At 45.2% G+C, this 14,621-nt stretch overlaps 1 protein-coding gene across 1 annotated transcript in view; it reads left to right on the top strand.

Annotated features, from left to right (window-relative positions):
• The first annotated feature begins 9,439 nt into the window (after positions 1–9,439).
• The window catches only part of LOC107296367 (homeobox protein Hox-A7-like), a 14,638-nt gene continuing 9,456 nt past the window's right edge, over positions 9,440–14,621 (top strand). The window contains 2 exon segments of the mRNA XM_029286037.1: positions 9,440–9,796; positions 11,065–11,086. Coding sequence (XP_029141870.1) covers positions 9,440–9,796; positions 11,065–11,086 — 379 coding nt within the window.

The raw sequence follows: 14,621 nt of genomic DNA, 5'->3' as shown, positions 1-14,621 counted from the left end.
TGCTGGGCAGCAGGTTTAATCTGTCAAAACATCAAACTCTGCCACTCCCTCCTATGGTCCTTTAACACTACACAACACAACTCCCCTCCCCCACACCCTGAAACTGTGTCCAGGCCTCACATATTTTTATTTTTTCATTGCTATTTGTCCTTGGTTAATTCAGCTCTTGAATGGACCTTGCCAGCCTATAGAGAGACTGCCATGTTCTGGTGCTATTTTGGAGGTACCCTCTTTTTTCCCTTTTTCTATTCATAGGAAAGTGAAGGAGGGACATTACTGCACCAGGGTGATATGTTGCTTTGTCTAAATCAAGGAAGCAAGGAAGGAAGGGAAGGGAAGGGAAGGGAAGGGAAGGAAGGAAGGAAGGAAGGAAGGAAGGAAGGACCTTTTAATGCACAATTCTTCATGGACCTTATAGGTTAGTTAAATTTATTTGCTTGTAGCACAGCAGAGAGAGGTTTGCTGTAATACTTGAACACTGTGTTTTATTATGGTATTTTTGTGATTCAATTTTTGTGCTTGAGTGCCGTACTAGATGTGATTGTGTAAGCTAAAATACAATTTGAACTCAGGTTGTTTATTACAAAGATTATATAGAGTATAGCTCTGTAGTGTAAAAACTGAGTCTTTTTTCTGTACCATTGAACAGTCAACCTTGGATTGTATGGGATAAAAGTTGTAAATCATTTCCTATTCTAAAGTTTAAACATAAAAGAAAAGCAAAATCTAGAAGAAAAAGGAGTTTATTGGTTATGTGTATGTGTATGTATGTATGTATGTATGTATGTATGTATGTATGTATGTATGTATGTATGTAGCTTGACAGCCATCCCCCAGGCGCTCACACGCGCGCGCTAGAAAAGTAATGGAGGATCTGGGCGTAACCACCGGGTCCACCAACAGGCTGCCGGATGTGAATCAATTTAGCACGTTGCAGATTAATACAACTAATGGGCCGATTACGCGCTCGAGAAGCCGGGCGCAGAGACAGGTAGCTACATAGGCAAGCTTCCTAATCACCTAGCATTCCAACACTACCTATGGTTTACCTTTTAAGATTAATAAAAAAAAACTTGATTCCTATTGTAATGAAGTTTAATTTTATTGATAATAAATCATACACTAAACAGGACAAGAAATACTGAGATGAATGCCAAGTGAAGTTCAAGAAGGCAACGAGAACCAAGTTTTAGATACCACAAACTACTTGAAGAAAATTTCGCCCACCAGAAACTGTTCCAATGCTCCTCTTCCTTTCAAAACTAAAAACGCTAGCACTCCCAGCTCGAAAATCTGGGATGAAGACGGTATAAGGAACATACAATAAAAGAAAAAGACGGCTGTAACCCTTTCTGGGTGTAAAAGCCCCGGCGGGTGAAAGAGAACCTCGTCCGGGTCTCAAGGTCTGTAAAGGTTCCAACACCTCCACCCCAGGATGGCCGGGACGGGGTCTGGCTGGCTGTTATTTTTGTCTTTGTTTCTGGCTACGCCTTGAGTGAAAATAAAAGGTAAATAAAAAACAAAATCTCTGAGCTATGCTTCACAAGTGGAAAAAACGGGATCGGCGCTGGGGACGGGAAAGGTAGACGGAGGGGCCGTGGAAGCTGGAATTGCTGCCTGTCCCAGGAGTTTGGGATCTGGGACGCCCTCTGTTGCTGTGGACAGAGGGGACTTCAAAGCACCAGACTTCGGAGCGCCTAATAAACGGCGGGTCTGCAAATTGTCTGGAATTCGGTCCTTAATAAGTTTACAACTGTCCAGCCGCAATTAAGTTTTTCTTTTGACTGGCTCTTTTAGATAAAGCGGGACTTCGGAAATAGCCTGCCTTTGTGAGTCCCCTTCCTCTGAAATGTAGGCTTGAACGGTGGACGTTTATCTATAATGCATTTTCCGCCGGGATCTTTTTCTATAATAGCCAAGGCAAGGCGAGGCGAGGCGAGGCAGATTATTTAAAACGTTTGCGGTGTAGGGAACACATCAGTTTTTACGCATTTGTAAGAAGAGTCCTGCACCTTTTGGATCTTTTGCAAAGGCCAAGAATAAACAGCAGATGGCAGTGTTGTTCCATGAAAACGAGAGTGATTGCCTAAAAGCCAGGGGAAGAGTCTAAATGTCGACTTCTAGAAGCAGCATAATGTATGCAGGCTGGAAACTGCTGATTGGATTTTAACAAAGGACAAAAGTGCTCGTTGCCTATTTACCCCTATGAACATCTGAATGCTTCAAACGGAATGCAGCAATGTCGGGCTGCATGCAGATTTAATCATACCAAAAACAAACTAGCAATTAACAGTGAGAATTTAAGCTAGCTGGGTCCAGTTGTTCATCAGTATGTCATTTATTGTTAATCTTAATTTTAGCACTCCAAACCAGTAAGCTTTTTATTATTATTTTTAAAAAAGTATCAAAGATCAGATTTTGTGTGTTTGTAACTTCAGACCTGTGAGTAATATGTAGGTACGTGTATGTATGTATATATGTAACTGTATGTATACAAACACACACTACAATCAATATATGAAAAAACAATGGCAACAATTTGCCTTAATGATCTTAAAGTGGAAATCAACATAGAACGAGGTGTACGACAAGGCGATACAATATCACCTATCCTTTTCTCAGCCTGCCTTGAAGAAGTATTTCACAAACTAGATTGGACAAAAGGTGAAATAAAAATCAATGGTGCCTATTTAAACCACTTAAGATTTGCAGATGATGTTCTCTTCTCACAAGACACAGAAGAGCTACAAAGACACATACAAGAGCTGCACAAAGCAGGAGAACCATTTGGCTTAAAAATAAACCTGAAAAAGAGCCAGGTTATGTTTAATAAATTCACCCCCCAAAAAGAAAAAAAATATATCTGGAGAAGAACTAGACGTAGTAGACCACTACATATACCTTGGTCAATGGATCTCAGTGGAAGGTGATACAATAAAAGAAATTGAACAGCATGTTAAATGTGGTTGGCAGGCATTTGGCAAGCTAAGCATAATTTTCAAGAACAAGGTCCCCCTATGCCTGAAGAGAAAAGTTTTCGATCAGTGTGTGCTACCTGCTCTAACATATGCCGGTGAAACATGGACACTAACCTCACAATCAATACAAAAGCTATGAGTGGCGCAAAGAGCCATGGAAAGATACATGCTTAGCATTACAAGACAAGATAGAAAGACCTACACATGGATTATTAGAGAACAAATGAAAGTATACGATATCAAGAGAGTAAAATAATTGAAATGGAAATGGGCTGGTCACATAGGAAGAAGAATTGATGGCAGGTGGACCAAGGCAGTCATAGAATGGATCCCACTTGATAAAAAGCATCCAGGAAAGAGACCTAAAACAAGATGGATCAACGACATCAGCAAGTACTGTGGGCCCAATTGGCAAAAGAAACCTAGGACCATATTGGTTGGAACCATGTGGAAGAGGCCTTCATCCTGTAGTGGATAGACAATGGCTAAAATGATCACACGCACACACACAGAGAGAGACCTATAGATGTGTACACATACAGAAACGTCTGTGTAAATATACTTTACAGTATGTGTCATCTTTGGGGAAATTAAATCCTCAACTGTTAAAACTATAATAAAATACAAATACATTTGTTTTAAGAACCAATCCATAAGTTAACTGGCCATGATATGCACAAATTGATACACACAATGATGTCTGTATGCAAATATAAATAATATATGCAAATATATTCATACAGTACAATCATTTATAGATCTTCAGTCCCAGCCAGGCAACAAGCTGCTCCATGAAGTAAACCCCAGTGAATGGGTTTACTTTCAAGTAAATATGCCCAGGATGGTCTTATGATGGTGTGATTGTTTGCAATTTTATTCCATCAGAATGTCTTAACTAGAAATTTAATAGGGCTCCCCAATAGATGTGTGGAAATGAAACAGAAGCAGGCTTCATCACACTTATTAAAACCATAGAAGCAATATTACAGTTGCAAAGATTCAAATCCTGGGAAAGCCTCAGTGGATGATTGAAAGATTGCATCATTGGTACAAGCAACTCTAAGAGCTTAAAGGCCGTGTTTCCAAGTGCAGCAAACAGAATCATTTTTCTGGAAAAAGAAAACACACAAAAAAACCCCTCCTTTTACAGGGATGTTAGGCAGTCCTCTATGGGGCAAATATCCTTCTTTTCTAATACAAGGATACCTTTGCTCAGCCTCATTTACATTCCCCAAACTGATTCTGCCAGCTTTGGGGGTCAAGCTGTCCTTAAGATGGCTTTTTTTCCCCCCAGAACCAAAAAACTGAATTGCTAGGATAAAGTCACTAATTTTTAATTTGAAAATTATTTAACAGCCACTGAATTTTACAGCAGACGTCTTTTCTGCAACTAAGGGCTCTGTTCTGTCCTAAACAATGTTGACTTTATGAGACCCGATTTAATTATGTTATGCAAATTCTCACAATACCGGCTGTACAAATGTCTGTACATTTTTATTCTAGACATTTTTCCCTTATATTTTATGCTTCTTCTGACAAAAAATTAATGCCTCTTTTTTTCTTCTGCTCTGGAGGGCTCCATTTATTCTCATTTCAGCAGAGTGAGGCACACACTCTGAAAGCAGATGACTGGAATTCATGTTTAGCTGTAATAGGTCTTCAAAACATAGGAAACATAAATGCAATGCATCAAAATGAAAGAAAAATATATTATCGGGAAAATGTTGAAAATGTACACCTCTTTTACATGCACACATGCACAAACAAACCTGTCGCCAAAGGAACCATACGGAACCAGTGAAGAAAGATTTAAGCATGGAAGGCATACTGGTTTAATTCTATAATAAGAATCCAGGAAGGGAAAACAACCAATTATAACTGACAATTAAAATATTGGAAGCCTATGGAGGGAATGCAACATTTATGTTTAATAGATGCTTCTATTGAAAAATGGAATGTATATGAATGGATTAAGACCTCTCACAGTTTCTCAATGCAATTTTTATTGTTAAGGTAATTCTTTAATAATATATTATATTGTTTAATACAATATATTAAAGCTTGGTGATGTTATTCCAAACCACTTCACCTGCAGCGAAATGCAAAAGTTAAATAACTCATATAAACATTTTTAATTGAACAGCCAAGACTAATTAAGGAGAGGGAAACTCAGATATGCCAAATAGTAAAATTAAAACTGTGATCCAACACAATCAGTAAATATTTTGCTTCCTGATGCAGAAAACAACCTTAAAGCGTTAGCAGTTCAGTATTATTTTGAAACGGCACTTTCATTTTAGCAAAGATTTCCCAGGACATAACAAAGCAATTTACGTCTTTCTAGATAACATATTATTTTTGAAGGCATGGTGCTCATTAGATAGAGGAAAACGTGGTAGGTGTAGGAGTTTTATTTGAAAATACAGAAATAAATGAAATGCAATAAGCAATATAAGAAAAGGGTCGTTTTAGGCTGCGTCTGTGCGCGCGCACCTCTAAACAAGTTTCTAAAGAGAATGCAGCGTACAGGATCTCTTTTCTTTTTTTGAACTGCAGGAATTTTCCGTATTTATACATCAGAGCCAGAACAAGGCTTAAAATAGAAAAAGAGAGAGCTTTTCAACCATACTTCTGTGACAAGCTGGGAGCGTGCTTCAGACCTTATGGGGAGGAGTACAGAGAGAATTTAGACGTTCAGAAAACAGCCCTTTCTCAGGTTGCGTGTAAGAGTGTGTGCGTGTGCATCCACCTATTACTGCTACACAACTCTTGTGAAAAATTTCGAACGTTTACAGACTTTAGAAAACGTGATCGTTTTATTTTTTTATTAAGTCTATCCCCCCCAGACTTCAGAAACCAGCATCTTGTCTTGGTCGTCCCTGAACCAATTTAAGGAAGGGGGGGGGGGTGTTACAGAGTCAGGTGTGAAGCCTTGCTGTGCCTTATCAGGAGCCATGCCTCCAGTGCAGCTTCTGCTTGCTGTCTTGCTCCCCTCTTCCATCTTGTGTGCTGTTCCCAGAGAGGCGTTTATCGGTTCAATGTTGAGGTACCTGGCTGCTTTTTTGGTCTAGGTTGCCTTTGCGCGCTCCCTTTGCTTTCTTTCCACTTCTTAGCCGTTTCATTGGCTTTTGGAGGTTGTTTGTTTGATTTCAAAAAGATTTTCCTGGAAGGAGAATGGGGTTGGTAGAGAGGGAGCCTTCTCTTGGCCTTCCTTTGTTTCTGACAGTCATCTTAGGATGCGGATCAAAATTGTGGGGAGAAAAGAGCCCAAACAGTACGACCTCGGATTCCTGCCCCTAAACAAAACGCTGCATTAGCATTGTAGTCTCCAGGCTAACATCGCCATAGAATGAATGAATGAATGAATGAATGAATGAATGAATGAATGAATTGGAGGATCAGGGGACTCATCTGCGTCCATAGGATTACACTATTAGGATCACCATTTCAGTCCACGGTCCTATTCTATGATGGGCTTTATTGGTCCTTTAACTGGACTGGCTGGGGCGGTAGTGCCGAAATATAACCTCTCAAAGCTCCAGTGAGAAATATCACCAGTGGCAGTTTCTAGCACGTGGCAGGCTCTTTGTAGACACAGGATACCCAGTTCCATAATTTAAGGGGGGAGTTTCCGGGACAATTCCATTGTCTTCCAGTTTATGATGTGGAATACAGCAGAGCAGTAAAAGATGCCTCTGTGCAAACTTCACCGAGGGGAGGAAATTCATTTTATGGCGGGGGACGGGGCGGGGGACAAGAGATGCACCAGGTTCTCCCGGGATGGGCTGCATGTGTGTGTGGAGGGGGGATTCTTAAACAATAAGGAGTCCTATTGTCCGTGATCTGTGGGGAGGCGGCATTGCCTTGGCCCAAGCATAGAAGATCCTCAAAGGTAGGTGTTTCCTGAAGAATCAGGGCTTTTAAAAAAGATTTACGTTTCAACGTCCTCATCCCAGTTCAAATCGAGTTCAAATCACGAGTTCAAATCACCAGGACCAGATGGATTACACCCCAAGGTTCTCAAGGAACTGGCAGATATGATCTCAGAACCACTGAACTATATTTTTCAAAGATCCTGGAGCACTGGGGAACTACCAGAGGACTGGAAAAGAGCTGATGTGGTTCCCATCTTCAAAAAAGGAAAAAAAATGGATCCAGGAAATTACAGACCTATCAGCCTGACCTCAATACCTGGGAAGATTCTGGAAAAGATAATCAAACAACGAATCAGAGAACAGAATCAGAGAACACCTAGAGGCAAACAAAGTCATTACTAAAAGCCAACATGGGTTTGTCAAAAACAGATCATGCCAGACAAATCTTATTGCATTCTTTGACCAAGTGACAAAATTAGTGGATCAGAGGAATGCTGTGGATATAATTTACTTGGACTTCAGTAAGGCATTTGATAAAGTAGACCACAACCTACTACTTGATAAGATAGAAAAAAGTGGGTTAGACAGCATCACCACCAGATGGATTCGTAGCTGGCTGACCGGCCGTACTCAGCGTGTGGTCCTCAATGGAACTGCATCTACATGGAGGGAAGTGTGTAGTGGGGTGCCCCAGGGCTCTGTTCTAGGCCCAGTGCTCTTCAACATCTTCATCAACGATTTGGATGAGGGGATAGATGGGGAACTCATCAAATTTACAGAGGACACCAAGCTGGCAGGAATAGCCAACACTCCAGAAGACAGGCTTAAGATACTGGAGGATCTGGACAGACTTGAACACTGGGCGCTATCTAACAAAATGAAATTCAATGGTGAAAAAAGTAAGGTTCTACATTTAGGCAAGAAAAACCAAATGTACAGGTATATTATAGTAGGTACCTTGCTCAACAGTTGTAACTGTGAGAGGGATCTCGGAGTCCTAGTGGACAATCACTTAAATATGAGCCAGCAGTGTGCTGCAGCTGCCAAAAAAGTCAACCCAGTGCTGGGCTGCATTAACAGAGGGATAGAATCAAGATCACGAGAAGTATTAATACCACTTTACAATGCCTTGGTAAGGCCACACTTGGAATACTGCATCCAGTTTTGGTCACCACGATGTAAAAATGATGTTGAGACTCTAAAGAGTACAGAGAAGAGCAACAAAGATGATTAGGGGACTGGAGGCCATTTGTCCAAAATGGTATAGGGTTTCCTGCCTGAGCAGGGGGTTGGACTAGATGACCTCTAAGGTCCCTTCCAACTTTATTATTATATTATTATTATCCATACTCGAGGAGATTCCCCTTCCCAACGGTTATGAAAGCCCGTTTATTTTGTCACTGCAAATACGTTTAAAAAAAAAAAACCAAACAAACCAGGGCGGTGTTATTGGGTAGAGCAGGCCAGCTAATAATTCCTGCAAGGAGTTTTCTGATGTAGCCTTCCCTGGAATAGCTGGCAAAATCAGGCAGATCCTCTTTGAAAAACTTCCAAACAAACTAGGATCCGTTCCCGCCCCAGCGCCCTTTTCTAGGCAGGGAAGTTGGCAACAGAAGAGGAGCCTTTGCCATTCCTAAACCACAAATAGGGTGTCAGTATCTCAAGAAATGTGCTAGCAAAATAGGAGAACAACCATTTTTACCGAATCCTACAAATTCTGTTATTCTTTCTATGATCATGTGTATCCATCCCATCAAGCGCAAAGAAAAGTCCAGAATGGTATAGGATCTCCAAGGTCACTTCCAACCCTATTATTCTATGTCCTATGTTCTAAACCTATTAATGCACAAAGAGAGATGGAACGACCATGTGCGTGATGCCGTTTCCTTTTCTGCAGGAAAAAGAAGAGGAACACGGTGGTGGCGATGCGTTTGTGTCGATGTCTACTAATGCGCACAAGCTCACCGGCCAAGAATGAGAAAGAAAGCCCGTGTTTGCAGTTGACTAAGCTGGGAGGGACTATATTAAGGAGGTTGTTGGGTAGGTGCAACTGCTCTTTTTTTCGGAACAGAACACGCCAAAAGGCTGCCCACAGCACAGAAACTAGGGGGGGGGGACTCCAAATGCAGCCGGTAGTTTATTTGAAGTGGTAAGAGAGAGATTGTCTTGGGGCTGGGGGAGATTTAAAGAAAGCGCATAACAACTCCGTCACCCCCAGCCCCGTTGGCAGAAGCGGAAGAGAAGGGTGGGCGAAGGCGTAAGACGGCCGGCGTTAGCTTTCCAAATGTTATGTGGCAGCCCGTCTGAGGAAGAGTCCCTCGGCTGCTTTCGGTCATTCGCGAGGCGCGGCTGTGATGCTCTTCCCTTCTATTACAGGACCTTGTGCGCTTCCCTGATCTCTACCACCTGTGATGCAGGGGCAGATTGGCGGATGGGGGTCATATGACTGGTCACGTGGGGGAAGCAGCTCGGTCCAAAAGAAAATGGAGTTTGGTGTAAATCTGGGGGTGTAATGTTATCATATATCACGCTACCTCATAAAACCGACACCGAAGCCTACCGGACAACAAATCGTCAGTCAAAATTATGAGTTCTTCGTATTATGTGAATGCTCTTTTTAGCAAATATACGACGGGGGCTGCTTCTCTCTTCCAACATGCGGAGCCTACGTCTTGCCCCTTTGCTACCAACTCCCAGAGAAGCGGCTATGGACCAGGTGCTAGCGCATTCACCTCCTCCATGCCTGCCTTGTACAATGTGAACAGTGCCATATACCAAACCCCGTTCTCTTCCGGATACAGCCTGGGCTCTGATACCTATAACCTGCATTAGACCAGGGCAAGGCGGGAGGTGAAGGCTTTATTTTAATTTACACTGAATAGAGTTTGCGAGCAAGGCTTCAACCTCAGACACTGCCTAGAATGTGACCTAATATTTGGCAGAGTTTCACTAAGTCATTGTAGGAAGTGAGCACCCCACCCCCGAGAATGAAATATTTTGGGGAATATTAAAAAAAGGTGGGATAGACTATTTCCCCTAAAGGAGAAATGGAGAAAAATCTTAACAAAGGCAGAAAGCAGCCCCAGCCTCCCTGCCATAAGAAAAAACAGCTTCAAACTAAGAAACCCTAGGAAGCCAATCTTTAGAAATGGATATTTGGTAATCCATTCAGAAAGACTGGGGCACACTATTCATAAGCAAAATGCCTTCAGCCCCCACAGCTGATGGGATTAAGAATTTACATTCCCAGCTCCAAGGACAGGACTTGACCTCCCAGCCACAATGGGAGTCAGGCAACAATAATTAGAATACCAAAAGGGCACACTGAAGAACTGGTCAAAGTACATTGCACAGGAACAGGCATCTTAAATACAAAGCTCAAAGATAGTATAAAAACCCACCCACTCTCAGCTTCATTTTGTCAGCTGTCCCAGAACTGCATGCTGCTGTTGGTTCTAAGCATCATTAAACCTTCTTTCCTAAGCAGCTAGCCTCCATTTTATTTACTCCTGGCTTGGAACTGGACCTGATTTTTCTTTCAACACCATTTTGCCTCTGTCTCAGATTTTTCTTTGAGATTAAGGGTTAAAAACCTAGGATACAGCCCCCAGACTAGATTCTAGGTGCTTTCAGTCGAAAGCTAATAGTTTCTATTGGCTTTCGAACGCCAATAGAATAGACTCTCTTGAATAGAGTCTAATTCTATTGGCTTTCAAAAGCCAATAGGAATTGTCCAGGCTGTCTCTGCCCTGCTGAGCCTGCCAAAAGTCCCAGTCGGCAAACGTTGCTGCAAGTTGTCTGCAGCTAAGGCGAGCTTTCTGGAAATTTCCACCCCTCCCTGCTGAGCAACTACTAAATGTAAGTAAAAGAGGGCCAGGGGTGGGAGGGCTGCCCAGGAGCGCCTGGGCCTGCCTGCCGCCACACCGAACGGGGGGCAATGGCGGGCGCTGGGAGGGTAGCTGGCGCACGTGGGGCCCGGCCTTCCCCCCATGTTTTCTGCTCCACCCCAAATTCGCCTCCCTTCCACTTTCCTTACGCAGCCATCTATGGCCTTAATACAGTGCTCAGTCTCGCTTTCAACACCCCCTAAAATTCTTCATTCAGGCAGGCTTCCAGAATTCGGCTGGCAGGATGCAGGTAACCCCTCCCCCCTGTCCTGCCACCTCCCATGGCGCCGCGCCGCTCTGCGTCCCATGCCTCCGTGTCTCAAGCCTCCGTGGCACAGAACTGCTGGTGTTATGCTTGGGCGGAAGATTTTTTTCTTTTACAGATGGGGCGGGTGGGCCCGACATTCATGAGCAGGCAGGACCCCGCCCACCGAGCCGCCACCTCCCCATCGACCTCCACGCCAGCTGGCTCTGTCGCCAGACCTCCCAGCTGACAGGCACAGGAGTTCGGCGCTGCGTCCAGCCGAAGAAGCAGGTGGCTGGGAGGCCGCCGCGGCGCCTACCTCCTGCGCCTGTCAGCTGGCGACCCCCGGACCTGCTCCCGTCAGCTGGGAGGTCCGGCGACAGAGCCAGCTGGCGTGGAGGGTGGTGGGGAGGTGACGGCATGGCGGGCGTGGTCCTGCCTGCCAGCGAATGTCAGGCCCACCCACGCCATCTGTAAAAGAAAAAAATCTTTCGCCCAAGCATAACTTTTAAGGATTTTAAGGATCTTTGAGAGGGAGAGAGAAATAGAGAGAGGGAGCTGAGCTGAGCCGGTCCCCACGCCTCCTGGTTGCCCGGCCACCCTCCACGCCGCGCCAGAGCCTCCCCCGCACCACCCAGCCCGCCTCCCTTGCCGTCGGAGGCTGCCTCGGCCCTCTGGCGCCCGGCGCAGCACTGGAGCTGGCAGGCAGGAGCAGCTCCTTCCCAGCTCGACGGGCTCCGTGTCTCAGAAGTGGCCAGGCGGCGGGGAAGAGGGCGAGGCGGCAGCGATGCCTGCATGTGCGTCGGAGGCCAGCCGGCCGGCCCAGGAGGGGAGAAGTGGCGCCTTCCGAGTGGGAGCTGGCGCTCCGGCCGTGCCCCTCTCATGTGCAACAAATCGGGGAAGGGTTTGGCGGTGAAGGGCTGCGCGGCGTGGAAAGGGGCTCCCGCAACTTCACCGCTGCGATGGCGCTTAGGAGGCTGGAGGGGCGGGCAGGTCCCGGAGGAGTGGCTGGGAGAGGGCAAGAGGTGCCGGGATGAGGATGGAGGGCTCCAGGTTGGCAGGCGCGAGAGGGCGGCTAGCGGCTCCGAGGCGCGCGGATCGTCCGCGCGGCTTCTGAGGCCCCGGAGGTGACGCCGCTTGGCTCTCCACCAGGCTCTCCGCCAGAGCCTCCCCCCCTCCCCGGGCAATTGTGCGGAGCTGCTTGTGTGTCCTTGGCAGCGCCTGCAGGCAAGGCTGTGTGCCCAAGCCGAAACGCCGCATTTTTCCTACCGCTTCTCCTCCCGTTGGTCAAAGAGGCAGACGCGATTTCCCTTTCCCTGGTTCTTTTCATCTGCGCTGGAAAGGACAATTTGTGCTATTTTATTACCGGTACCTGTTGCTTGTTTTATTACTTGTTGCCTTTGCTGAACCAGGGAAAATTGGTTAAAGTGATTTTCAGGAGCTGCAGAATGCCTCCAAGTAAAGCCGCAGCAATTACCCGGCCAATTTTCCCTGCTAGGGCATCTGTGTGTGTCTCCAGACCTTACTGGACTACCATCCCCAGCAGCCCTAANATTACTTGTTGCCTTTGCTGAACCAGGGAAAATTGGTTAAAGTGATTTTCAGGAGCTGCAGAATGCCTCCAAGTAAAGCCGCAGCAATTACCCGGCCAATTTTCCCTGCTAGGGCATCTGTGTGTGTCTCCAGACCTTACTGGACTACCATCCCCAGCAGCCCTAAAAAGCACTGTGGAAGAGTGAGGAGTGCTGGGAGTTGCAGTTCATCACCATCTGGGAAAACATTACTCTCCAAAGATCATTCCTTCCTTACTTCGTTCCTTCCTTCCATCCATCCATCCATCTCCTTCCCTTCCCCTTCAATCTCTCCTTCCTTCCTTCCTTCCTTCTTTCCTTCCTTCCTTCAATCCATCTCCTTCCCTTCCCCTTCAATCTCTCTCTCCTTCCTTCCTTCCTTCCTTCCTTCCTTGCTTCCTTCCTTCCTCCTTCAATCTCCTTCCTTCTCCATCTCCTTCCTTTCTGTGGAGGTGAGAGACAGATAAAGGTGGTGATCAGAAAACTGTCCCTCCTAACGTGTGCCCCTCCTCTCTGCATCTAACTCCCCCCTTCACATCACCAGAGCGATGTGAAAGTGCATAGCTCTGTGTGACCTTGCTTGTCTGATAACAGCTCGCATCAACAATATGTTATTGCCCACTTCTCCCTCTTTCTGGCCTCTTGCTTTCTATCCTTAAGCATTGGTAAGGAGATTAACCAATGAAGTGCTATTGCTAGGCTGTTGCCATGTTAAACCTTTTCCTGCTTGTAATACTGTATATAAAGAATAAACTGCTGCCTGTGAGCGGCCATTATTTGCACCCTGCAATGACTGAGCACTGATTACTACATCTGGCACCCGTACAACAGGGACGTTTGGGACCCCTCCAGGAAGAAGCAGCAACCAACATACTTACCATCGTCTGGAATAGACCCCTAAGTGCACTTTCGTCTCACGAGACCCCTCAGTGGTGAGTATGGGCTGCAAGCTATCTCAGCCCCAGCAGAAAAGGACGCTGGTGGAGGAGATAGGGAAACACTGCCCTTGGTATCCGGAGCATGGAACGCTTAGGTTACGAGATTGGGAAAAGATAGGGCATACTTTACATCATTGGTTCTCAACCTTTTTAATGCCGCGACCCCAACCGGTCATAAGTCGAGGACTAAACTGGTCGTAAGTCGAGGACTACCCAACCGGTCGTAAGTCGAGGACTTTCCCTGCCCGGGAGCACCGCACATGCATGGTTCCGCCCCCTGCGCCGGCCGAGGCGTAGCTGTCAAGCGGCAGAGACGGAGCAGGCCGACCACCAGGTGGCCCAGCCCAAGGGAGGTAAGGCACCCGCCGGAAAAGGGGAAAAAAAATGGCGGACAAAAAAAAGCCAGACAAAAAAATGGCAGACAGCCTTGCTTGGCGACCCCCGTGAAATGGTCGATCGACCCCAAATGGGGTCCCGACCCACAGGTTGAGAACCACTGCTTTACATCTTGAACCCCGGGCTTCAGTATGGTATCAGTGCCGTCTGGCAGTGGAAAACCTTGGCTCAGATGCTTCAGAAGGGCAGCAATTAACTACCAGCCCCCCTTCTGATTACAACCAAGTAAAACTTCTCCCTCCTGAAGCACCTTTAATTGGATTTCCAGCTTCTTCTGAAGAGGCTAATTCTTTTGCTTCTTCTCAGACCTCATACACCCCCACAAAGAAAATATTAGAGAAACTATCTTGAAGTAGAAAAAATAATAAGGGGAATCTTCAGAATAATTTAAAGACATAAATTAACTCAAAATGCACTCCTCTGCAATGCGTTTTGAACAATTGGAATGTTTTGAAACTTCATGTAGCTGTTAAGTTTAACCCTGTCAGACAATGTCTTTGTGTTGAAGTGTAATGTGTTTTGTGTATATATATATATAATAATAATAATAATAATAATAATAATAATAATTTAATTTGTACCCCGCCCTTCTCCTCACCGGACTCAGGGCGGCTCACAGCCTTATAAAACCACAATACAATAAATATCTACATTAAAACCAAATTAAAAGAAAATATTTGAAAAGGCCAATCATTTAAAATTACCCTTAAAATTACCCTTAAAAACCCCACT

Source organism: Protobothrops mucrosquamatus, unplaced genomic scaffold, assembly GCF_001527695.2.
Source record: "Protobothrops mucrosquamatus isolate PMUCROS unplaced genomic scaffold, P.Mucros_1.0 scaffold2766, whole genome shotgun sequence".
Classification (NCBI taxonomy): Eukaryota; Metazoa; Chordata; class Lepidosauria; order Squamata; family Viperidae; genus Protobothrops; species Protobothrops mucrosquamatus.
Note: the sequence above shows the minus strand (reverse complement) of the source record. Positions and strands in the feature narration are given on the sequence as shown.